Here is a 27,500-nt window from a genome sequence, read left to right as displayed (position 1 = left end):
TTAATAACACACTTAATAATACTACAACGTCAACAAGCATAATAAACAGTGTTAAATGCGTGAATGAACATTAATATTTCCATAAAGGCAAACTTGTTAACACACTAAGTTATGCAGTTACACAATCCTATTATTATTATTATTTGTTTATTTATTTATTTATTACATGGGGGGAAAAAAATAGTAAAAATGTAAGAAAAAAGAGCAAACAGCTGAACTGTTCTAAACAATAATAACTAATAATATACTTAGTCACCTGTAATAAATTTAAGTTTGGGCGCCGCTGACTAAAAGTATCAAAAGTATCGATATTTTGATTTGAGAATCGATATTAGAGCATCGAGATCTGGAAACGGCGGTATCGGTATTTCAGTATCGATCCACACATCACTCATTTCAATGGTGTAATTATTTTAACTCCATGTAATCGCAAATTATGGTAATATTATTTTACATAAAAATAAATACTAATAATGTTTTCAAAGCAATTTATCCATCAAATTGTAGCGATAGATTTCATGGTCAAATTGTGAAACATTTTTCTCGAAATGAAAAAAAACTTTTACTGTAATAAACTGTGGTTCCATTTTGGCATTTACAGTAAGACACCGAAAAATCTACACTTGTTGATTTGCGGTAAAAAAAAAAAAAAAAACTTTAATTTTAATGTGTAAATTTGCAGGGTTTTTTTTATTTACAGAAAAAAAAAAGTACATTTTATTGTAAAATTCTGGCATGTGAGCTGCCTTTTTTTTTTAACCATAAAAACAGCAGTACTGTTTTTCCATTTACAGTAAAATACACAACATTTTGAGGGGAAATTATTGCAATTTACCGTATTTTTTTTACATTTTAGTTGAAAAAAAATCGACTAATAAAATGCATTAAAAATTGTGTAATAATATGGTTTAGTAAGTAAGAAGCTCGGATGGCAACATTTTACTGTAAAATTGCAGGGTTTTTTTATTGACATAACTTTTTATAGTAAAATATTGGCAACTGAGCTGCATTTTTTTATTTTATTTTTTTTACCATAAAAACAGCAGTACTGTTTTTCTATTTACAGTAAAATAAACACTATTTTTGGGTGAAATTATTGCAACTTACCATATTTTTTTACATTTTAGTTGAAAAAAAATCGACTAATAAAATGCATTAAAAATGGTGTAATAATATGGTTTAGTAAGTAAGAAGCTCTGATGGCAACATTTTACTGTAAAATTGCAGGGGTTTTTTATTGACATAATTTTTTATAGTAAAATGTTGGCAACTGAGCTGCATTTTTTTATTTATTTTTTTTACCATAAAAACAGCAGTACTGTTTTTTTATTTACAGTAAAATAAACACTATTTTTGGGTGAAATTATTGCAACTTACCATATTTTTTTACATTTTAGTTGAAAAAAAATCGACTAATAAAATGCATTAAAAATTGTGTAATAATATGGTTTAGTAAGTAAGAAGCTCGGATGGCAACATTTTACTGTAAAATTGCAGGTTTTTTTATTGACATAATTTTTTATAGTAAAATGTTGGCAACTGAGCTGCATTTTTTTTTTTTTTTTTTTTTTCACCATAAAAACAGCAGTATGGTTTTTCTATTTACAGTAAAATAAACACTATTTTTGGGTGAAATTATTGCAACTTACCGTATTTTTTTTACATTTTAGTTGAAAAAAAATCGACTAATAAAATGCATTAAAAATTGTGTAATAATATGGTTTAGTAAGTAAGAAGCTCTGATGGCAACATTTTACTGTAAAATTGCAGGGTTTTTTTTATTGACATAACTTTTTATAGTAAAATGTTGGCAACTGAGCTGCATTTTTTTTTTCTTTTTTTACCATAAAAACAGCAGTATGGTTTTTCTATTTACAGTAAAATAAACACTATTTTTGGGTGAAATTATTGCAACTTACCATATTTTTTTACATTTTAGTTGAAAAAAAATCGACTAATAAAATGCATTAAAAATTGTGTAATAATATGGTTTAGTAAGTAAGAAGCTCTGATGGCAACATTTTACTGTAAAATTGCAGGGTTTTTTTATTGACATAACTTTTTATAGTAAAATGTTGGCAACTGAGCTGCATTTTTTTATTTTTTTATTTTTACCATAAAAACAGCAGTACTGTTTTTCTATTTACAGTAAAATAAACACTATTTTTGGGTAAAATTATTGCAACTTACCATATTTTTTTTACATTTTAGTTGAAAAAAATCGACTAATAAAATGCATTAAAAATTGTGTAATAATATGGTTTAGAAAGTAAGAAGCTCGGATGGCAACATTTTACTGTAAAATTGCAGGGTTTTTTTATTGACATAATTTTTTATAGTAAAATGTTGGCAACTGAGCTGTATTTTTTTATTATTTTTTTTTTACCATAAAAACAGCAGTACTGTTTTTCTATTTACAGTAAAATAAACACTATTTTTGGGTGAAATTATTGCAACTTACCATATTTTTTTACATTTTGGTTGAAAAAAAATCGACTAATAAAATGCATTAAAAATTGTGTAATAATATGGTTTAGTAAGTAAGAAGCTCTGATGGCAACATTTTACTGTAAAATTGCAGGTTTTTTTATTGACATAACTTTTTATAGTAAAATGGGCTTCACGGTGGCAGAGGGGTTAGTGCATCTGCCTCACAATACGAAGGTCCTGAGTAGTCTTGGGTTCAATCCCGGGCTCGGGATCTTTCTGTGTGGAGTTTGCATGTCCTCCCCGTGACTGCGTGGGTTCCCTCCGAGTACTCCGGCTTCCTCCCACTTCCAAAGACATGCACCTGGGGATAAGTTGATTGGCAACACTAAATTGGCCCTAGAGTGTGGATGTGAGTGTGAATGTTGTATGTCTATCTGTGTTGGCCCTGCGATGAGGTGGCGACTTGTCCAGGGTGTACCCCGCCTTTCGCCCGATTGTAGCTGAGATAGGCTCCAGTGCCCCCCGCGACCCCAAAGGGAATAAGCGGTAGAAAATGGATGGATGGATGGATGTTGGCAACTGAGCTGCATTTTTTTATTTTTTTATTTTTACCATAAAAACAGCAGTATGGTTTTTCTATTTACAGTAAAATAAACACTATTTTTGGGTGAAATTATTGCAACTTACCATATTTTTTTACATTTTAGTTGAAAAAAAATCGACTAATAAAATGCATTAAAAATTGTGTAATAATATGGTTTAGTAAGTAAGAAGCTCTGATGGCAACATTTTACTGTAAAATTGCAGGTTTTTTTATTGACATAATTTTTTATAGTAAAATGTTGGCAACTGAGCTGCTTTTTTTTTTTTTTTTTACCATAAAAACAGCAGTACTGTTTTTCTATTTACAGTAAAATAAACACTATTTTTGGGTGAAATTATTGCAACTTACCATATTTTTTTTACATTTTAGTTGAAAAAAAATCGACTAATAAAATGCATTAAAAATTGTGTAATAATATGGTTTAGTAAGTAAGAAGCTCTGATGGCAACATTTTACTGTAAAATTGCAGGTTTTTTTTTATTGACATAACTTTTTATAGTAAAATGTTGGCAACTGAGCTGCATTTTTTTATTTATTTTTTTTTTTTACCATAAAAACAGCAGTACTGTTTTTCTATTTACAGTAAAATAAACACTATTTTTGGGTGAAATTATTGCAACTTACCATATTTTTTTACATTTTAGTTGAAAAAAAATCGACTAAAAAAATGCATTAAAAATTGTGTAATAATATGGTTTAGTAAGTAAGAAGCTCGGATGGCAACATTTTACTGTAAAATTGCAGGGTTTTTTTATTGACATCATTTTTTATAGTAAAATGTTGGCAACTGAGCTGCATTTTTTTTTTTTTTTTTTTACCATAAAAACAGCAGTACTGTTTTTCTATTTACAGTAAAATAAACACTATTTTTGGGTGAAATTATTGCAACTTACTATATTTTTTTACATTTTAGTTGAAAAAAAATCGACTAATAAAATGCATTAAAAATTGTGTAATAATATGGTTTAGTAAGTAAGAAGCTCTGATGGCAACATTTTACTGTAAAATTGCAGGTTTTTTTATTGACATAATTTTTTATAGTAAAATGTTGGCAACTGAGCTGCTTTTTTTTTTTTTTTTTTACCATAAAAACAGCAGTACTGTTTTTCTATTTACAGTAAAATAAACACTATTTTTGGGTGAAATTATTGCAACTTACCATATTTTTTTTACATTTTAGTTGAAAAAAAATCGACTAATAAAATGCATTAAAAATTGTGTAATAATATGGTTTAGTAAGTAAGAAGCTCTGATGGCAACATTTTACTGTAAAATTGCAGGGTTTTTTTATTGACATAACTTTTTATAGTAAAATGTTGGCAACTGAGCTGCATTTTTTTATTTTTTTATTTTTTTTACCATAAAAACAGCAGTACTGTTTTTCTATTTACAGTAAAATAAACACTATTTTTGGGTGAAATTATTGCAACTTACCATATTTTTTTACATTTTAGTTGAAAAAAAATCGACTAAAAAAATGCATTAAAAATTGTGTAATAATATGGTTTAGTAAGTAAGAAGCTCGGATGGCAACATTTTACTGTAAAATTGCAGGTTTTTTTTATTGACATCATTTTTTATAGTAAAATGTTGGCAACTGAGCTGCATTTTTTTTTTTTTTTTTTTTACCATAAAAACAGCAGTACTGTTTTTCTATTTACAGTAAAATAAACACTATTTTTGGGTGAAATTATTGCAACTTACTATATTTTTTTACATTTTAGTTGAAAAAAAATCGACTAATAAAATGCATTAAAAATTGTGTAATAATATGGTTTAGTAAGTAAGAAGCTCTGATGGCAGAATTTGACAGTAAAATTGCAGGTTTTTTTATTGACATAATTTTTTATAGTAAAATGTTGGCAACTGAGCTGCATTTTTTTTTTTTTACCATAAAAACAGCAGTACTGTTTTTCTATTTACAGTAAAATAAACACTATTTTTGGGTGAAATTATTGCAACTTACCATATTTTTTTTACATTTTAGTTGAAAAAAAATCGACTAATAAAATGCATTAAAAATTGTGTAATAATATGGTTTAGTAAGTAAGAAGCTCTGATGGCAACATTTTACTGTAAAATTGCAGTTTTCTTTTATTGACATAACTTTTTATAGTAAAATGTTGGCAACTGAGCTGCATTTTTTTTTATTTTTACCATAAAAACAGCAGTACTGTTTTTCTATTTACAGTAAAATAAACACTATTTTTGGGTGAAATTATTGCAACTTACCATATTTTTTTTACATTTTAGTTGAAAAAAAATCGACTAATAAAATGCATTAAAAAATGGTGTAATAATTACATACCTTAATTGTTTCCAAATGGTGTCTGTAACAGGGCAGTAAAGTCATGGACTACTAATAAAATGCATAAACAAATGGTGTAATAATAGTATTCACTTTTAGAAGCGGCCCTCTGGGGCCAAACAAAACTGCCACGTGGCCCTCGGTGAAAACCACTTTGATGCCCCAACATTAGATGACGTGAACGCGTCACCCCGATTATCTCCCGATCAAGCTGGCTGAAACACAGAGTGCAGACAGGAAATCGCCAAAATAAGAGTCTGTTGGAGTTGAGGACAAATGACGCGGGAGAGAAACGCTTTATCTTTGATATGTGACTTAATTATCTTTGATATGTGACTTTATTATTCCTTTCATTCCCTCAGTGAGGCCGACTGTGATTGAAACAGCCGTGTACATCAACAGCATTGGACCAGTGGACCCCATAAACATGGTGAGACCCCCACTTCCTGCATGACCTGCTCCTGTGCCACAATGAAATACTCTTAAAAAAAAAAAAGGGTGAAATGTAACAAGAACATTTGCAATGTTGGCTCTAATCATAAAAAGCTTTTTTTTTCTTTCTTTGAAGCTATTATTGCTTAAAAAACAATGAGACAAAATCAATTTTGTTAGGAATTATTGACTTTATGAATGACTTCACATCAAAAATTCCACTTTAAATTATTTTTTTGGGGGGGGGAATATTGCAAATTGTGCATGTTTTTGTTGTTGACGAAAAGCGTACAAGAAAACAACAACACAAACCCCATAAAAGATAATACACATTTATAATGAAAGGATAAATCTGAAGTTAATCTCAAGCGTTGGAAATTGGAAATTTTTGGTCCCCCAATAATGTTGTTGGTATTTTTTATTCATTTAAATGTCATTGCTGCGAAAAAAAAAATAATAATGATCTAAAATTAATGTTACAATTTATTGATCTTTTTAAATTCCAACTACTTAAACTACTTAAATATATTATTAAATATTTCACTAAGAATTAATGAATGACTTCACATCAAAAATTCCACTTTGAATTATTTTTTTGGGGGAAAAATATTGCAAATTGTGCATGTTATTTGTTGTTGTTGACGAAAAGAGCACAAAACAAACAAAAAACAACAACATAAAAGATAATACACATTTATAATGAAAGGATAAATCTGAAATAAATCTCAAGTGTTGGAAAAAAAATGCTTGACCTTTTTGTTTAACACTTTTATGAGTGGGGCCATTTTTGGTTCTCCAATAATTTTATTGGTATTTTTTATTTATTTAAATGTCATTGCTCCAAAAAAAAAAAAAAAAAAAGATCTAAAATTAATGTTACGATTTATTGATCTTTTTAAATTCCAACTACTTAAACTACTTAAATATATTATTAAATATTTTACTAAGAATTAATGAATGACTTCACATCAAAAATTCCACTTTGAATTATTTTTTGGGGGGGAAAATATTGCAAATTGTGCATGTTATTTGTTGTTGTTGACGAAAAGAGCACAAAACAAACAAAAAACAACAACATAAAAGATAATACACATTTATAATGAAAGGATAAATCTGAAATAAATCTCAAGTGTTGGAAAAAAAATGCTTGACCTTTTTGTTTAACACTTTTATGAGTGGGGCCATTTTTGGTTCTCCAATAATTTTATTGGTATTTTTTATTTATTTAAATGTCATTGCTCCAAAAAAAAAAAAAAAAGATCTAAAATTAATGTTACGATTTATTGATCTTTTTAAATTCCAACTACTTAAACTACTTAAACATATAATTAAATATTTCACTAAGAATTAATGAATGACTTCACATCAAAAATTCCACTTTGAATTACTTTTTTGGGGGGAAAATATTGCAAATTGTGCATGTTTTTTGTTGTTGTTGACGAAAAGAGCACAAAACAAACAAAAAACAATAACATAAAAGATCATACACATTTATAATGAAAGGATAAATCTGAAATAAATCTCAAGTGTTGGAAAAAAAATGCTTGACCTTTTTGTTTAACACTTTTATGAGTGGGGCCATTTTTGGTTCTCCAATAATTTTATTGGTATTTTTTATTTATTTAGAGGTCAATGACTTCAAGTACTTGGGTTCCTGGATGAACTCCACAGAACAAGACCTTAAGGTCAGGAAGGCACTAGCGTGGAGGGCCCTGAACGGTATGTCAAGAGTGTGGTGCTCCAATCTCCCCCGACACATAAAGCTGAGTCTATTCCACGCCACTGTGGAGTCGGTCCTCCTGTATGGCTGCGGAAGCTGGACCCTGACACCCACCCTGCAGAAGTCCCTAGGTGGGTGCTACACCAGAATGATACGAGCTGTTCTGAATGTGGACCGGAACATCCACATCACCGACAAAGACCTGTACGGGCAACTGCCGAGGCTCAGCAAGAAGGTAACAGCTAGGAGGATGAGGCTGGCCGGCCACTGCCACAGACATCGGGAGCTCCCGGTCAGCAGGCTGGTCCTATGGGAACCAACGCACGGGAATCGATCGCGAGGACGTCCCGCGCTAACGTACGTGGACATCATGAAGAAAGATGCGGGAGCTGAAAGCTCTACGGAGCTGGCCGCGTGTATGGAGAACCGGAATGATTGGAGACTCCGATGGAAGCTCATCTGAGGACGACTGGGAGAACCCGTTCTCAAACAATGGCAATAAAAACTCTTCTGATTCTGATTCTGAAGGAAAATAATCAGGCTGAGGCGTATGTGCGGTCCCACTATTGTTGAAGGAGGTACATCCTGTACCTGCACTCTGACTAGGTCTTTCTCGACCATGGAACCCAGAAATGAAACATAGCAGAAACAAAAGGGAACCTTTTTAACCTTAACGTTAAGGAAACATTTGTGTTGGCGCTGTTTATAGATAGAAGGGAAGAAAATAAGAATACCATTCATCACCACATCACGTACAAGAGTGGCCACCAACCCCTTTTGAGCCTGAGAGCCCTGAACCATGTCAAGAACTGCCCACTCTGCCCCCAAACTCCACCTGTGAAATTTGTATGTACATTCTGCAATTTGGTTGAAAAGCTCAAAACAGTGCTACATATTTAAAGACAAATCAATATTAAATTATTATTGGTTATGGTTGTTCGTTGTTGGATTAGTTTCGGAATGCAAAAGTGATAGCTCTATCCTGGAGGAGAGACTCCAGTTTCATCTCTAACGTCAACCTACAAGTTATGGCATACATCTGTTGTCTTCCCAGTCACTTACACACGAACACCTCCTTACATGGTCAGGTTGTACTCTCCTGAATTAACACACACCCAGACAGAGAAAGAAGGAATATAAGACTTTGGTTCAGATCCACCAAAGTACTGCAGCCCCGTATAATGACGCTCGCTTGTAATAAAGCAACGTTTTGTTCAGCAAAGCGTCCCCGACGTCTCTTTTGATCCAGCCGCACTGCCGTGTCGCCCTTCTCCTTGGGAGGGGGTGAAAAGACCAGAAATACACATCAGTAGGAACGTAAGTCTTGATAAATTGAGAGCTTTCTCTTCCGTCTCATCTCTTGTCACCACGACGGTGGAAGCAGCACGTTGCAGATGCTGTAGTTCTGCCTGTCAATTCCCTCACTCAAGTAGATAAACCAAAGATACTTAAACTCCTCTACTTGAGGCAAGACCTCTTGCCCAACCAATCCACCCTTTCCTTTCGGTTTCAGTTTTCAGTTTGCGCCCTTGTTTCAGTGTGGCATTTTCTTTTTTACGATTGGTAAACTTCATGAGGACCGCTGGTGGGCAGTGGGTGACAAGTCTGGATGAGCTCCAGGGTTTTATCTTGCAGGTCTGGAGATAGGAAGCCACCTGTCGCTCCACCGACTGTGCCTCCTGGTCGCTGGCTTCCCCACTGTCCACGGCAAATGCATGCGCGTGGGAGCTGGGCCTAATCTTGATGCCAGTGACGACCACATCATTCATGTGGCAGCATTTCTCCAGCTGTCCCAGATGGACAATGCACTGTTCTTTTCCCGCGTAGTTGTTTCACCTCCTCCAGTAGCCCCAGAGGCTGCTCCTGCTGCGTTCAGTCACATTGCCGCACAAGGAGAGGAGAGAGAGATTTATCTCCTTGAACTCCTCCAATGTCGGACCTTTAGTCAGTGGGAGCATTCTCATGATTTATACGCCGATGCATCCAGTGGCAAAGGACACCCAAACTCTGTATCTCAGGCTAACGTTACCTAGCTCAGGTGTGCTAGTTCGTAGCACTGACTGGGACGAACAGCAGCAAAGTCTGCAGCGAAACACCCAGAGTCTGTCCTTTAACCAGTCCTTGAACTCACCTTAACAGTATCCCCAAACTAATGACTTACTTACTTACTTACTTAGTCCTCTTGCACTTCAGGGCACGTAGAGCCGACCATAGCAACCAGGTCTCTCCATCTGGGTCTGTTGTGGGCAAGGTGTTGAGCTTGTGCCATAGTCACATTGCAGGCCTTAAGGTCCTGGGCTAATACATTCAGCCAGCGAGTCCTGGGGGCGCCTCTAGGGCGTCTCCAGCCAGCTCGCTGCGGGTTGAGGTCCAGGATTTTGCGCGTGGGGTGTTCCCCCGGCAGGCGGATGACATGGCCATACCAGCGCACTCGCCGCATTGCTGCGAGGCGAGAGGCTGGGAGCTGTTGGGTTAGCTCTCTTAGGGTCTTGTTGGTGACATGCTGGCTCCACGTGATGCCTTCTATCCTCCTGAGGGCTCTGGAATCAAAGCCATCTAGCCTGGCCGCCAGGATGTTATTCAGCGGCCATGTTTCCGAGCCGTACAGAAGGACAGAGATGACAGAGGAATTGTAGACCCTCAACTTGGTGTCCCGAGATATGTGCCGGTGTCGCCACAACGGTCTCCACAGGGACTGCATGACGGAGGCTGCAAGGGCGCGACGGCGGTCCACCTCTCGTTTGAGGTCGCCGGTGTTGGTGACTGTCGAGCCGAGGTATCTGACGGTAGGGACAAAGTGGACAGGGGTATCCTCAAATAAGAAGGGTGGTGGGTCTGGTCCATCGCCGATATGCATGAGTTCGGTTTTGGACCAGCTGATTTTCAGGCCGAGCTGTTTGGTCTCCTCATCAAACACACCGAGGGCCTCCCTGAGCTGGTCAGCGGTCTCACTGAACAGGGTGGTGTCATCGGCGTATTCGAGGTCCTTTAGGGTGTAGTTTCCAAGTGACACCCCGTGGACTCGCACACAGACTCTGGACATCAGGTGGTCGATGACACAGTTAAATAGTTCTGGTGCGGCAACACAGCCTTGCCTGACCCCGCTGTTGATGGGGAACCACTCAGAGTCTTTACAGTTCACACGCACACAGCTTTCTGCACCCTGATACAACTGCTGAAAGAGTGTGGTGACTAATGACACTTTTATCTTTTACAGGAATACACGATAGATATATTCTTTGCCCAGACATGGTATGACAGCAGACTGAAGTTCAACAGCTCAATGAAACTACTCATGCTCAACAGTAACATGGTAGGCAAAATCTGGATTCCCGACACATTCTTCCGGAATTCCAGGAAATCCGACGCACACTGGATCACCACACCCAACCGTCTACTGAGGCTGTGGAGCAATGGGAGAGTGATGTACACGCTGAGGTAAGACCGTTAAGCAATTGGTCTGCCAAACCTTCTTGATTCCTTTGCAGCTACGAGCTTCTTGGTATACATTTGTTGTTTGTGCTACTGTAGCGTCTGCATCTGTACTTGTCCTCTCTTAGGTGACCACCCTTTTGATCTTGTCAGTGTTTGAAAATGTATGTTTGGTCACGCTTGGCAGGGGAAAAAATGCTGAGACTTGCCTTTTCTCTGTCACGATTCTTTTGTTGTCAGGTTGACTATTAATGCGGAGTGTTACCTTAAGCTGCATAACTTTCCAATGGATGAGCACTCGTGTCCACTGGAGTTTTCAAGCTGTAGGTGGTCGAATGCTTTCCTCTTCCATTATTAACCTGCCATCTTGACTTCAACTTAACCTTGCCTGGCGACACAGGCTCCTTTGTGGGCTAAGCCTATTTCTTCTCCCTGCCAAAAGATCCATCTGCTTTAGGCTGCCCTCTCTAACCTGTGCCAATCTATTATTTGCTCCACCAGTGGCGAGAGGATGTCATCTAGTACCATTTGCTTTGACAGACTTAATGAATTATACAACCTCAGCAGCCTGACTCATGCAGTATGCGTCATTCTTCATTTGTCTCCTGCATTGTGCTTTACCCTCTCATGGTTTGTCCATATGCCAGTGACCATTTCATGGGTTTGATGGATATCTGTAGCATTGCAGTTCAATCGAATTTCATCAAATGAGCATCCATCCATCCATCCATCTTCTTCCGCTTATCCGAGGTCGGGTCGCGGGGGCAGCAGCCTAAGCAGGGAAGCCCAGACTTCCCTCTCCCCAGCCACTTCGTCCAGCTCCTCCCGGGGGATCCCGAGGCATTCCCAGGCCAGCCGGGAGACATAGTCTTCCCAACGTGCCCTGGGTCTTCCCCGCGGCCTCCTACCGGTCGGACGTGCCCTAAACACCTCCTGAGGGAGGCGATCGGGTGGCATCCTGACCAGATGCCCGAACCACCTCATCTGGCTCCTCTCGATGTGGAGGAGCAGCGGCTTTACTTTGAGCTCCCCCGGGATGACAGAGCTTCTCACCCTATCTCTAAGGGAGAGACCCGCCACCCGGCGGAGGAAACTCATTTCGGCCGCTTGTACCCGTGATCTTGTCCTTTCGGTCATAACCCAAAGCTCATGACCATAGGTGAGGATGGGAACGTAGATCGACCGGTAAATTGAGAGCTTTGCCTTCCGGCTCAGCTCCTTCTTCACCACAACGGATCGATACAGCGTCCGCATTACTGAAGATGCCACACCGATCCGCCTGTCGATCTCACGATCCACTCTTCCCTCACTCGTGGACAAGACTCCCAGGTACTTGAACTCCTCCACTTGGGGCAGGGTCTCCTCCCCAACCCGAAGATGGCATTCCACCCTTTTCCGGGCGAGAACCACCACCTCAAATGAGCATACACCAGTAAAAGCCGGCCACAAAAAATTAGCTTTTTCAACTCTTAAATACAAAACCCAAAAGTAGTGAAGTTGTCACGTTGTGTAAATGTTAAATAAAAAGAGAATACAACAAATCCTTTTCAACTGATATTCAATTAAATAGACTGCAAAGACAAGATATTTCATGTTCACACTGAGAAACTGAATTGTTTTTTGCAAATAATCATCAACTTAGAATTTAATGGCAGCAACACATTGCAAAAAAGTTGTCACAGGGGCATTTTTACCAGTGTGTTACATGGTTTTTCCTTTTAACAACACTCAGTAAAGGTTTGGGAACGGAGGAGACACGTGTAACTAAACCAAAATGCATGTGTGCAACTATGTGTAGTGATTAACGGAGGAGTGTTACCAGGAGTGTTGAGCGAGGTGCAGAAGTCCAAGAGGGGGCAATAGCGATGCGTCAAAGGTCCGTTTCCAGGCAGGAGGTCGAGATCCAAGAGGCAGCCAGGGAAGCAGAGGGAATACGGGGAGACGAGACACACACGGGAACGGAGGTATGCTGCTGGAAGGGGACCAGGAGGACACGAGACAAATGAACACGGAGGGGGAGAAACACAGAGAGAGAAGGAGTGCATAGAGCTTGATAGGTTCGGCTTACTGTACAGGACAGGTCGCTACATTCTGGCACAGGATAGCAGGTTGCGCTGGCTTGAGGAGGCAGGACAGCTCATCAGCGACAGGTGTGTTGATTGCTGATTGGGGATTGAATGCAGCTGCTTGCTGCAGGTGGAGTGGCGCGCGCTCTTGGAGGTGCGCCCAGCGCAGCACACAAATGAATGGGCACTGGGGTGCGCTTGGGCCGTGACAGTACCCCCATCCTATGGACAGCTTCCAGATGTCCTAAAACTGGAACCAGAAGAACACAGTTATCAAGAGTCAAGGGAGGGCGGAGGGGTGAACTGGTGGTGGGTCGCCGGCCCAAGTGTCCCCAAATCCACCGGGGACGAGTCTGGTGGCGGCAGCGAGTAGAACGCCGCTGCAGCAGGCGAGGCGGGCGACCAAGGAACGGCCACCTCCTTGGCCGTCGGAAAGGCGGATGTGAGTGGCGCAAGAACCACAGCAGCCTACGAATTCCACGCCTCTGTCCTGGGCGCTGCTGCTGTTGAGGCAAAAAGTGTCCATGCACTGGCCACGAAGGGAGCCTCGTGCGGGCGCCTGATGACTGCCTGTGCGGCCGGCCAGCCGGAGGTCACGGGGGCGACGATGCTGGAGACGAGGAGGACGATGTCTTCGGAGCCAGAAACGAGGAAGACGATATCGTCGGAGCCAGGGACGAGGACGACAATGTCGTCAGAGCCAGAGACGAGGAGGACGATGTCGTCGGAGTCAGAGACGAGGACGACGATATCGTCGGAGCCAGAGACGAGGAGGACGATGTCGTCAGAGCCAGAGGTGAGGAGGACGATGTCGTCGGAGTCAGAGACGAGGAGGATGGCTGAGGAACTGGCCGAGGTTCTGAAGCATGAGCTGGCCGGGGTTGCTGAAGCAGGCGCTGGTCATGGTGCTGAAGCAGGCGCTGGCCGTGGTGCTGAAGCAGGCGCTAACCGTGTTGCTGGCACAAGGACCCATCTGGGTGCTGGTACGGGGACCCATTTGGGTGCTGGTACGGGGACCAGTCTGGGTGCTGGTAGTAGTCTTGGAGCAGGTGGTGGTGGTCTGGCTGGAGGTTGCGACTTGGCTTGCCGAAAAACAGGTGGTGGTGGTCTGGCTGGGGGCTGCAGTTTAGCCTGTCGAAAAAACAGGTGGTGGTGGTCGAGCAGGGGGTAGCCGTTTTTCTGGCCGCAGCTGTGGTAGCCCACCATCACAGCCATCAGTACCACCCCCCAGACCAGTTGAACTGCCGTTTCTTTTCTTTGATTGATTGATTGATGGGCACAGATTTGGTGACCACAGTTGACGCGCTAGCTGTCCAAAGTCGGGTCCCAGGGTGGACCACTCATCTGTGCATCAGTTGGGGACGTCTCTGCACTGCTGACCTGTCTCCACTCAAGATGATCTCCTGCTGGCCCCACTATGGACTGGACTCTCACTATTATGTTGGATCCACTATGGACTGGACTCTCACTATTATGTTAGATCCACTATGGACTGGACTTTCACACTATTATGTTAGATCCACTATGGACTGGACTCTCACACTATTATGTTAGATCCACTATGGACTGGACTCTCACTATTATGTTAGATCCACTATGGACAGGACTCACACTATTATGTTAGATCCACTATGGACTGGACTCTCACAATATTATGCTAGATCCACTCGACGTCCATTGCACCGGTCGCCCAGGGGTTTCTCGTTGTCATCCCATTGGGTTGAGTTTTTCCTTGCCCTGATGTGGGATCTGAGCCCAGGATGTCGCTGTGGCTTGTGCAGCCCTTTGAGACACTTGTGATTTAGGGATATATAAGTAAACATTGATTGATTGATTGATGGATACATTGCAGGGGAGTGTTTGGATGGTTGATAGAATGCTTTATAGATTGTCATCCGCCTCGTACGAGCAGTTTTACACTGTTCCAGTTTTCAAAACCTGCTCAGTGGTTAGAGTGTCCGCCAAGATAGGTAGGTCGTGAGTTCAAACCCCTGGCCGAGTCATACCAAAGACTATAAAAACGAGAGACATTGCCTCCCTGCTTGTTACTCAGCATCAAGGGTTGGAATTGAGGGTTAAATCACCAAAAATGACTCCTGGGCGCGTCCACCGCTGCTGCTCACTGCTCCTCTCACCTCCCAGTGTGTGGAACAAGGGTATGTGTCAAATGCAGAGGATACTTTCACTATCAGTGGTACTTTAACTTTTTTCCTGGAGAGGGTCTCTGCATTCTGTCACACTACAACAATACTGAACTTACTAAATCACCAGGGATCAAAAAGGTATTTACCCATTTGCATTCCAGACACTATGCTCATTTGATGAAATTTCACGAGACACAACTTGTCAGTTCCATCTCAATTGTTGTGTTGTGTCTCCGGCATGCTTCGGTACCTCCCCTGATTGACACATGAGACTGTTCCGTCTGATAACCTCCGGACTAAGGACCATGTGTGCTGTTCTACAGACGGTTACCCTCGGAATGAAATCTTGTATCGATGGCAAAGGCGAGCGGTGGAAGTGGCCGACCAGCGTTATTGGAGACTCTACCAGTTTGCCTTTGTAGGGATGAGAAATACCTCGGATGTGGCGCACACCCAGTCAGGTAGGAAATGACAGACCTCTTGTGTCACTTTCGTCACTGGAATGTTTGACACCCTGCCCTGCCTAACTTCTTGTTATGTGACTGTACTCTTTCTAGGAGAATATGTCGTCATGACTATCTTTTTTGACTTGAGTCGGAGAATGGGCTACTTCACCATCCAGACCTATATACCTTGCAGTATGATTGTGGTCTTGTCCTGGGTCTCCTTCTGGATCAACAAGGATGCTGTCCCCGCTCGCACATCTCTAGGTTTCTAAAAAAAAATTAATGTTATGCTATTCTGCCTATTAAATCATGTTCATTCAACACCTTCATCCGCATTGTAGCACATCAAACTACCGTCTTTTCCGGACTATAGGGCGCACTTAAAGGCCTACTGAATTGCGAGTTTCTATCGGGGATAGCAGGTCCATTCTTTGTGTCATACTTGATCATTTCGCGATATTGCCATATTTTTGCTGAAAGGAACATCGACGATAAAGTTCGCAACTTTTGGTCGCTGATAAAAAAAGCCTTGCCTGTACCGGACGTAGCAGACGAGTAGAGTGATGTCACAGGTTGTCTGACATACCAATACGTGTTTTGATACGCTCTAATAAAATATTATGATCGACGGTATCGAAAGCAGCGCTAAGATCAAGAAGCAGCAACATAGATGACGCATCAGAATCCATCGTTAGCAGTAGATCATTAGTCATTTTTGCGAGGGCTGTCTCCGTAGAGTGATTTGCCCTGAAACCGGATTGAAAAGGTTCACAGAGATTGTTAGACACTAAGTGTTCATTTAGCTGCTGTGCGACAATTTTTTTTCGAGGATTTTCGAAATAAAGGGAAGGTGGGACACCGGTCGGTAGTTTACCATGAGGTCAGGATCAAGGTTAGGTCTTTTGAGCAGAGGATGAATAACCGCTTTCTTGAATGCTAGGGGAACAGTGCCAGAGGAAAGTGATAAGTTTATAATATTTAGCACTGATGGACCTAATAATACAAAAAGCTCCTTGATAAGTTTCCCAGGAAGTGGGTCAAGTAAACATGTTTTATCCCACTTACACGCCGTAATAGTTCCTCTAATGTTATTTCATCAAAAAGAGAGAGACTATTTTGTATTGCAGTATCCGTCGTAGATCTGTGTTAATAGAACCCAGTTGTAGCTGAGATGCGTTGTCTTTAATCTCCTTTCTAATGAGTTCAATTTTCTTATTAAAGAAATTCATAAAGTCATCTGCCGAGTGGGTGGAGCTATTGGGAGGAGTCCCTTGTTGGGTTAGCGATGCTACTGTACTAAACAAAGATTTAGGGTCGTTTTTGTTGAGGCGGATGAGATTTGAGTAATATTTAGCTTTAGCTAAGGTAAGCATGCGTTTATACGATATTAAACTATCACTCCATGCTTGATGGAAAACCTCAAGCTTGGTCGCGCGCCATTTGCGTTCCAACTTTCTACATGATAATTTATGAGCTCTGGTTTCTTCTGTAAACCATGGGGTGCGCCTTTTAGGGGCCCTTTTTTGTTTTAGCGGTGCTATACTATCAATGGTTTTGCGCAGGGCATTGTCAAAGTTGTTAGTTAGGTTATCAATAGAGCCGACATAATTTGGGAATGGTGCCATTACCGAAGGCAGTAGGTCAGCAAGAGTCATCGTTGTGGCAGCATTAATGTTGCGGCTGCTATAGCAGTTATTATTATTATTAGTTTGTTGACAATGAGTCAGAACTTCGAATTTTATAAGGTAATGATCGGACATTACTTTAGTATACGGGAGTACCATAACTTTGGAGGTGGTGACACCCCTGACCATCACTAGATCTATCGTATTACCGTTGCGATGCGTAGGTTCATTTATTATTTGTGTAAGACCACAGCTATCAATTATAGTCTGGAGCGCCACGCACTGAGAGTCCGATGGGGTATTCATATGGATATTAAAGTCCCCCATTATGATTATATTGTCTGCGTGCGTCACTAGATCAGCAACGAACTCTGAGAATTCATTGATAAAGTCCGAGTAGGGCCCTGGGGGGCGGTAGATAACAGCCAGGTCGAGAGGCAGCGGTGCGACAGACCTCATAGTAAGCACCTCAAACGATTTGTATTTATTATTTAGGTTAGGGGTAAGGGGATGGGAATCAGCACCTCCAAGTCCGAGTCCATGGTTCTCTCCCGGAAAAGGGTGGAGTGCCATCTCCGGGTTGGGGAGGAGATCTTGCCCCAAGTGGAGGAGTTCAAGTACCTCGGAGTCTTGTTCACGAGTGGGGGAAGAGTGGATCGTGAGATCGACAGGCGGATCGGTGCGGCGTCTTCAGTAATGCGGACGCTGTATCGATCCGTTGTGGTGAAGAAGGAGCTGAGCCGGAAGACAAAGCTCTCGATTTACCGGTCAATCTACGTTCCCATCCTCACCTATGGTCATGAGCTTTGGGTCATGACCGAAAGGACAAGATCACGGGTACAAGCGGCCGAAATGAGTTTCCTCCGCCGAGTGGCGGGGCTCTCCCTTAGAGATAGGGTGAGAAGCTCTGTCATTCGGGGGGAGCTCAAAGTAAAGCCGCTGCTCCTCCACATCGAGAGGAGCCAGATAAGGTGGTTCGGGCATCTGGTCAGGATGCCACCCGAACGCCTCCCTAGGAAGGTGTTTCGGGCACGTCCGACCGGTAGGAGGCCACGGGGAAGACCCAGGACACGCTGGGAAGACTATGTCTCCCGGCTGGCCTGGGAACGCCTCGGGATCCCCCGGGAGGAGCTGGACGAAGTGGCTGGGGAGAGGGAAGTCTGGGCTTCCCTGCTTAAGCTGCTGCTCCCGCGACCCGACCTCGGATAAGCGGAAGAAGATGGATGGATGGATGGATGGATGGTTAGGGGTAAGGTTAAAGTTTTCATTGTATATTAGTGCGACCCCCCCACCCCTTTTAAGGGGACGGGCAATATGCGCATTCGTATAGTTAGGAGGAGATGCCTCATTTAGCGCAAAAAAATCGTCTGGTTTGAGCCAGGTTTCGCTAAGACCAATGATGTTAAGATTGTTGTCTCTAATGACCTCATTAACTAATAACGTCTTGGGCTGTTTTGACGAGTTTTTGTTTAAATTATCCGTAGTAGCAATATTAATAATGTTGCGTTTATTATACGTAGTGCACTTTAAATAGTTTAATAATATTTCCCCAAAGTCCGCAAAGTTACGTACGTGACATGCACATAGCGGCACGCACGTACGGGCAAGCGATCAAATGTTTGGAAGCCGCAGCTGCATGCGTACTCACGGTACCGCGTCTGCGCATCCAACTCAAAGTCCTCCTGGTAAGAGTCTCTGTTGTCCCAGTTCTCCACAGGCCAAATGGTAAAGCTTGACTGTCATCTTCCGGGAATGTAAACAATGAAACACCGGCTGTGTTATCCGGCACAACAGTCAGGGGGCGCATTCTACGGCGGGGGTGGCATGTGTTGCAATGTTAAGATTTCATCATTGATATATAAACTATCAGACTGCGTGGTCGGTAGTAGTCGGTAGTCAGTAGGCCTTTAAGATCCTTTCTGTTCCTCAAAACTCGACAGTGCGCCTTGTAACCCGGTGCGCCTAATGTAGGGAATAATTCTGGTTTTGCTTACCGACCTCGAAGCTATTTTATTTGGTGCATTTGGTACCAAAAAGGTAAAATACACATTGAAAAAGCAAACACAAATTATCTTAAGAACAATTTGTGAGATAAAATGCAGTTAAAAAGTTAAAAACAGTTAAAAATGTGACCAGTAGATGGCAGTCACACATAAGAGATACGTGTAGACTGCAACATGACCCAAGTAAACAACACCAACATTTTATATGTTCCATTGAAAATATAGAACATTACACACTGTGCTAAAAAATCTATCAAAATGTTTTAGTATGACTTTGGTAAGCTATGAAGCCACACCGCTTGATGAATTGTACTGTGCTTCAACATAGGAGTATTATTATGGTGTGCGTATAAGGTAAGACATTATCTGCTGTTTTGTTTCGTAATATTATGCAAACGCAACTTTTCTTTCTTTCTGGTACCTGCTGATCTGTATTTGGGATCTGCATGAGTCCTACAAAATTTGCGCTAGTCCGCCTTTGTAGTCCGTGCCGACACCGTAGTGGATAAGCTTCGTCTTTTTTTCTATCTTCTTGATAGACTGTTGCCATTTCTAATATAAAGTAGTGTAAATTTCTTACTTATATCTGTCAGTAAACTCACCATGAAAGTGCTAAAACATACCGGTGTAGTGACTTTACATTATTCACCCAAGAAACTTTACTTATTAGAGAGTTCCGGTCGGACGGTTTTTCACACCATAGTTCATGTCTAATGAACAAAACGAGATAACAAGGTAACAACATTGTCCATCCGTTCTTGTGTGAAGGCATCACCACCGTGCTCACCATGACAACCCTGAGCACCATCTCCAGGAAGTCCTTGCCCAAGGTGTCCTACGTCACCGCCATGGACTTGTTTGTCTCCGTCTGTTTCATCTTCACCTTTGCCGCCCTGATGGAGTACGGAACCCTGCATTACTTCACCAGCAACAGGCAGACCAAGAAGGCTAAAGCCAACAACCAAACGCAAGTAAGGAACCTCTCATTTTTAATACATAAAAACCTACATTGTACAATTCTTGGTGAATGCAAACCCCTCCCGATGACAGGAAATGGTTTAATAATGTCAGTTGAACAAAAATAAAAAGACAAAAAGAATTGTTACAGTATTTTGGAAAGCTGTTTGGGGAGGGGTTTAATGCAGAGAGAAATGTTGCTGGGTGTTGTTGATAAATGGCTTTGGCTTTGCATAGTAGAGTTTTAACTTGTTTATCGCGGCTAATGAATCAGTATTAATAAATCGATTAATTACGTAGAGCGTACAAAACTGTTAATGGCCTTCTAAATATCACTAGTGATGCCCCGTGAATGGTAAATGGTCTGTATTTTTATAGCACTTATATACTATACCTGAAGCCATATACCCTATTTTCCGGACGATAGAGCGCACCATTGAAAACATTGTTTTAGTTATATTGTAAAACTTACCAACGTTGCTTGGAGTGATGAATGAAGAATCCGTACAAGTAGAAATGCTATGGATGATGTATATATATATATATATGGTCTATTTTAATTTTCTTTTCACATATAGGACGCACTGGACTATAAGGCGCACTGCCGATAAATGGTCTATTTCCGATCTTTTTTTCATATATAAAGCGCACTGGATTATAAGGCGCACTGCCGATAAATGGTCCATTTTCGTTTTTTCCATATATATGACGCACTGGATTATAAGGCGCACTGCCGATAAATGGTCTATTTTCGATCTTTTTTTCATATATAAAGCGCACTGGATTATAAAGCGCACTGGATTATAAAGCGCACTGCAGATAAATGGTAAATTTTCGTTTTTTTCTATATATAAAGGCGCACTGGATTATAAGGCGCACTGCCAATAAATGGTCCATTTTAGATTTTTTTCATATATAAGGCGCACTGGATTATAAAGCGCACTGGATTATAAAGCGCAATGGCGATAAATGGTCTATTTTCGTTTTTTTCCATATATATGACACACTGGATTATAAGGCGCACTGCCGATAAATGGTCTATTTTAGATTGTTTTCATATATAAGGCGCACTGGATTATAAAGCGCACTGGATTATGAAGCGCACTGCAGATAAATGGTCTATTTTCGTTTTTTCCCATATATATGACACACTGGATTATAAGGCGCACTGCTGATAAATGGTCTAGTTTCGTTTTTTTCATATATAAGGCACACTGGACTCTAAGGCGCACTGCCGATAAATGATCTATTTTCGATCTTTTTTTTCATATTTAAAGCGCACTGGATTATAAGGCGAACTGCTGACAAATGGTCTATTTTCGTTTCCCCCCCACTTATAAGGCGCACTGGATTATAAAGTGCACTGCCGATAAATGGTCTATTTTCGTTTTTTTTCTACATATAAAGGCGCACTGCCAATAAATGGTCTATTTTAGATTTTTTTCATGTATAAGGCGCACTGGATTATAAAGCGCACTGCAGATAAATGGTCTATTTTCGTTTTTTTCCATATATAAAGCGCACTGGATTATAAGGCGAACTGCCGACAAATGGTCTATTTTCGTTTCCCCCCCACTTATAAGGCGCACTGGATTATAAGGTGCACTGCCGATAAATGGTCTATTTTCGATCTTTTTTTCATATATAAGGCGCACTGGATTATAAGGCGCACTGGGTTATAAAGCGCACTGGATTATAAGGCGCACTGCCGATAAATGGTCTATTTTCGTTTTTGTCTATATATAAAGGCGCACTGGATTATAAGGCGCACTGACAATAAATGGTCTATTTTAGATTTTTTCATATATAAGGCGCACTGGATTATAAAGCGCACTGCAGATAAATGGTCTATTTTCGTTTTTTTTCCATATATAAAGCGCACTTGATTATAAGGCGCACTGCCAATAAATGGTCTATTTTAGTTTTTTTTCCCCATATATAAGGCGCACTGGATTATAAAGCGCACTGGATTATAAAGCGCACTGCAGATAAATGGTCTAGTTTCGTTTTTTTCCATATATAAAGCGCACTGGATTATAAGGCGCACTGCCGATAAATGGCCTATTTTTGATCTTTTTTCATATATAAGGCGCACCGGATTATAAAACGCACCCACCAAATCTTTGGAAAAATAAATATTTTCCACATATTAGCCGCTTGAAATGAATTATTTACACAAAACTATTTTTTTAATGTTTATTTACATACCTTAATTATTTGCTGACGGTGTCTGTGACAGGGCAGTTAAACGGCTGACCAAACAAAACAAACTCCAATCATCTTAAACAGACTCAATAACTCCACGGTGACGCTTTGGTGAATATACTGAGGAATTAGTGAAACTGAAACAAAAAGAATGCCGTCGTGAGTTAACGATACTAACACAAACGCCCGTAAAACGTGTTAGCGTATTAGCTGATGCTAACGGTGCTGGCTTGATTACATCACAATAGCACGTACAAATATGCATGAAAACAGTACGGTGGAAGCTGGATACGACCCAGGAACCATCAAGTTGCTGGCACAGCCGCTCTACCTTCTGAGGCCCGGCGCCCCGCAGGATCCTCCGAGCGCCATTGCTCCGGTTGTCCCCCGGCCACTAAAACATGGCTACAGCAGGGAAATACTTTGTCACATCCTGGGTAATTCTCCTAAATCAACAGCTATGATTAAGCTGGCACAAGTGGCAAAAAAGAGTGAGAAAGTTGAGGAATGCTCATCAAAGACTTATTTGGAACATGCCACAGGATCAAAAGGTTCTGAGAATGAAAAGAAAACACTGCACGTAAGCACCTTGGATCCCTCAGGCGGTACTGCATCAAAAAGCCACATCAGTGTGTAAAGGATATCACCACATGGGCTCAGGAACACTTCAGAAAACCACTGTCAGTAACTACAGTTACAGCTACATCTGTAAGTGCAAGTTAAAACTCTACTATGCAAAGCCACAGACATTTATCAACAACACCCAGCAAATTTTCTCTCTGCATTAAACCCCTCCCCAAACAACTTTCCAAAATACTATAATTTGTGTCCTTTTATTTTTGTGCATCTGACATGATGAAAGCATTCAGTGTGTGGTATGCTTCCCTCCCCAGCACAACACCACCAGCATGGTGAGACTCCACGGGGGAACGTCGCTGCTGCAGATGAACGACATCATGCGCTACCACGAGGAGGACGACGACCACGCCTACGAGTGTTTGGACGGGAAAGACTGCGCCGGTTTCTTCTGCTGCTTCGACGACTGCCGCTCAGGTGCCTGGCGGGAGAACAGGATGCATGTACGCGTGTCCAAGATCGACTCCTACTCGCGGATATTCTTCCCCACCGCCTTTGGCCTTTTCAACGTGGTTTACTGGATAGGTTATCTCTACCTGTGAAGCCCGGGGTTGCTGGTTTTGTTTTTATACCGCAGCATTTTCTAGAGAAGGAGCTATTATTATTATTATTCATTATTATTATTATTATTACGTTAACTTTCCCTTTGAAAACATGCTGTCTGTTTCAAATGAGCATTATGTGCCCCAAAACTGCTCCATTCACTGGATTAGTTTTTAGCTAAAAACACCTGATATCGTACAGCAATTAGGTTGTAATTCATTTACCGTATTTTCCGGACCATATGGCGCACCGGATTATAAGGTGCACTGCCGATAAATGGTCTATGTTCGTTTTATTTCCATATATAAGGCGCACTGCCGATAAATGGTCTATTTTCGTTTTTTCCCCCCATATATAAGGCGCACTGCCGGTAAATGGTTTATTTTCTATCCTTTTTTTCATATATAAGGCGCACCGGATTATAAGGCGCACTGTCGATAAATGGTCTATTTTCGTTTTTCCCCACATATAAGGCGCACAGGATTATAAGGCGCACTGCCGACAAATGGTTTATTTTCGTTTTCCCCCCATATATAAGGCACACTGCCGGTAAATGGTTTATTTTTCATCCTTTTTTCATATATAAGGCGCACTGGATTATAAGGCGCACTGCCGATAAATGGTGTATTTTTTCCATATATAAGGCGCAATGCCGACAAATGGTCTATTTCCGGTTTTTTTCCATATATAAGGCACACTGCCGGTAAATGGTTTATTTTCAATCCTTTTTTCATATATAAGGCGCACCGGATTATAAGGCGCACTGCCAATAAATGGTCTATTTCCGTTTTTTTCCCCATATATAAAGGCGCACTGGACTATAAGGCGCACTGTCGATAAATGGTCTATTTTCGTTTTTTTTCCCATATATAAGGCGCACTGCCGGTAAATGGTTTATTTTCGATCCTTTTTTCATATATAAAGCGCACAGAATTATAAGGCGCACTGCCGACAAATGGTCTATTTTCGTTCCCCCCCCCATATATAAGGCGCACTGCCGGTAAATGGTTTATTTTCGATCCTTTTTTCATATATAAGGCGCACCGGATTATAACGCGCACTGCCGATAAATGGTCTATTTTTTCCATATATAAGGCGCACCGGATTATAAAGTGCACTCCCGACAAATGGTCTATTTCCGTTTTTTCCCCCCATATATAAGGCGCACTGCCGGTAAATGGTTTATTTCCGATCCTTTTTTCATATATAAGGCGCACCGGATTATAAAGCGCACTGCCGATAAACGGTCAATTTTTTCCCCATATATAAGGCGCACCGCCGATAAATGGTCTATTTTCGTTTTTTCCCCACATATAAAGCGCACAGGATTATAAGGCGCACTGCTGACAAATGGTCTATTTTCGTTTTTTCCCCATATATAAGGCGCACTGTCGGTAAATGGTTTATTTTCGATCCTTTTTTCATATATAAGGCGCACTGGATTATAAGGCGCAGTGCCGATAAATGGTCTATTTTTTTCCATATATAAGGCGCACCGGATTATAAGGCGCACTGCTGATAAACTGTCTATTTTCGTTTTTCCACCACATATAAGGCGCACAGGATTATTAGGCGCACTGCCGACAAATGGTCTATTTTCGTTTTTTACCCCCATATATAAGGCGCACTGACGGTAAATGGCTTATTTTCGATCCTTTTTTCATATATAAGGCGCACTGCCGATAAATGGTCTATTTTTTTTCCATATATAAGGCGCACCGCTGATAAACTCTCTATTTTCGTTTTTTCCCCACATATAAGGCGCACAGGATTATAAGGCGCACTGCCAATAAATGGTCTATTTTCATTTTCCCCCCCCATATATAAGGTGCACTGACGGTAAATGGTGTATTTTCGATCCTTTTTTCATATATAATGTGCACCGGATTATAAAGCGCACTGCCGATAAATGGTCCATTTTTTCCATATATAAGGCGCACCGGATTATAAGGCGCACTGCTGATAAACTGTCTATTTTCGTTTTTTCCCCACATATAAGGCGCACAGGATTATAAGGCGCACTGCCGACAAATGGTCTATTTTCGTTTTTTCCCCCCATATATAAGGTGCACTGACGGTAAATGGTTTATTTTCGATCCTTTTTTCATATATAAAGCGCACCGGATTATAAAGCGCACTGCCGATAAATGGTCCATTTTTTCCATATATAAGGCGCACCGGATTATAAGGCGCACCGCCGATAAATTGTCTATTTTCGTTTTTTCCCCCACATATAAAGCGCACAGGATTATAAGGCGCACTGCTGACAAATGGTCTATTTTCGTTTTTTCCCCATATATAAGGCACACTGCCGGTAAATGGTTTATTTTTTATCCTTTTTTCATATATAAAGCGCACTGGATTATAAGGCGCACTGCTGACAAATGGTCTATTTTCGTTTTTCCCCCATATATAAGGCACACTGCCGGTAAATGGTTTATTTTTTTTATCCTTTTTTCATATATAAGGCGCACTGGATTATAAGGCGCACTGCCGATAAATGGTGTATTTTTTCCATATATAAGGTGCACCGGATTATAAGGCGCACTGCCGATAAATGGTCTATTTTCGTTTTCCCCCACATATAAGGCGCACAGGATTATAAGGCGCACCGCCGACAAATGGTCTATTTCCGTTTTGTTTCCCATATATAAGGCGCACTGCCGGTAAATGGTTTATTTTCAATCCTTTTTTCATATATAAGGCGCACCGGATTATAAGGCGCACTGCCAATAAATGGTCTATTTTCGTTTTTTTCCCCATATATAAAGGCGCACTGGACTATAAGGCGCACTGCCGATAAATGGTCTATTTTCGTTTTTTTTTCCATATATAAGGCGCACTGCCGGTAAATGGTTTATTTTCGATCCTTTGTTCATATACAGTATAAGGCGCACCGGATTATAAGGCGCACTGCCGATAAATGGTGTATTTTTTTTTTCCATATATAAAGGCACACTGGATTATAAGGCGCACTGCCGATGAATGGTCTATTTTCGTTTTTTTACCCATATATAAGGCGCACTGGTTTATAAGGCGCACTGTCGATAAATTGTCTATGTTCTATCTTTTTTTCCCACATATAAGGCGCACCGGACTATAAGGCGCACCGCCGATAAACGGTCTATTTTCAATCTTTGTTTCATATATAAGGCGCACCGGATTATAAAGCGCACTGCCGATAAATGGTCTATTTAGTTTTTTTCCATATACAAGGCGCACTGCTGATAAATGGTCTATTCTCGATCTTTTTTCATAAATAAGGCGCACCGGACTTTAAGGCGCACTTCCGAAAATTGGTCTATTTTCACTTTTTTTTTTCATATATAAAGCGCACTGGATTATAAGGCGCACTGCCGATAAATGGTCTTTTTCGTCTCCCCCCCCCCATATATAAGGCGCACTGCCGATAAATGGTCTATTTTCGATCTTTTTTCATATATAAGGCGCACTGTTATATATTTTCAATGGAACATATAAAATGTTGCCGTTGTTTACTTGAGTCATATTGCAGTCTACACATATCTCTTATGTGCGACTGCCATCTACTGGTCACACGTATCATTACACCATGTACCAAATAAAATAGCTTTGAGGTCCTTAAGCAAAACCAGGGTTAGGGTTATTATTCCTTACATTAGGCGCATCGGGTCATAAGGCGCACTGTCGAGTTGGCTAATCTACGGATTTTTCTTCACTGACTTTATAAAAAAATAACACTGAAAAGGTGTGTTATTGTTTGTGCTACGGCACCATCTTTCGGACCAGTTCGCTCACTGCAGGTGCATTTACCCTTCTGTTTGAACGGAGTCTACAACCGGATGTGTAGGAAAGTCCTGTTCCGTCTTCTGGCCATCCATAGCGTTTCTAGTGCAGCTAGCGGATCCATGACCATGACTTCTGTTTTGCTTGATCAGCCGTTTTACTGCCATGTTACAGACACCGTTTG

At 40.8% G+C, this 27,500-nt stretch overlaps 1 protein-coding gene across 1 annotated transcript in view; it reads left to right on the top strand.

Annotated features, from left to right (window-relative positions):
• Positions 1 to 23,591, top strand: part of gabrg1 (gamma-aminobutyric acid type A receptor subunit gamma1) — a 31,255-nt gene extending 7,664 nt beyond the window's left edge. Inside the window, exons 3-9 of the mRNA XM_061986893.1 lie at positions 5,705 to 5,772; positions 10,712 to 10,932; positions 11,167 to 11,249; positions 15,460 to 15,597; positions 15,694 to 15,846; positions 19,979 to 20,181; positions 23,266 to 23,591. Of these exons, the coding sequence (XP_061842877.1) occupies positions 5,705 to 5,772; positions 10,712 to 10,932; positions 11,167 to 11,249; positions 15,460 to 15,597; positions 15,694 to 15,846; positions 19,979 to 20,181; positions 23,266 to 23,550 (1,151 nt within the window). The 3' untranslated portion in view covers positions 23,551 to 23,591. The remainder of the gene's footprint in view (positions 1 to 5,704; positions 5,773 to 10,711; positions 10,933 to 11,166; positions 11,250 to 15,459; positions 15,598 to 15,693; positions 15,847 to 19,978; positions 20,182 to 23,265) is intronic.
• The last annotated feature ends 3,909 nt before the right edge of the window (positions 23,592 to 27,500 follow it).

This window comes from Nerophis lumbriciformis, linkage group LG26 (assembly GCF_033978685.3).
Source record: "Nerophis lumbriciformis linkage group LG26, RoL_Nlum_v2.1, whole genome shotgun sequence".
Classification (NCBI taxonomy): Eukaryota; Metazoa; Chordata; class Actinopteri; order Syngnathiformes; family Syngnathidae; genus Nerophis; species Nerophis lumbriciformis.
Note: the sequence above shows the minus strand (reverse complement) of the source record. Positions and strands in the feature narration are given on the sequence as shown.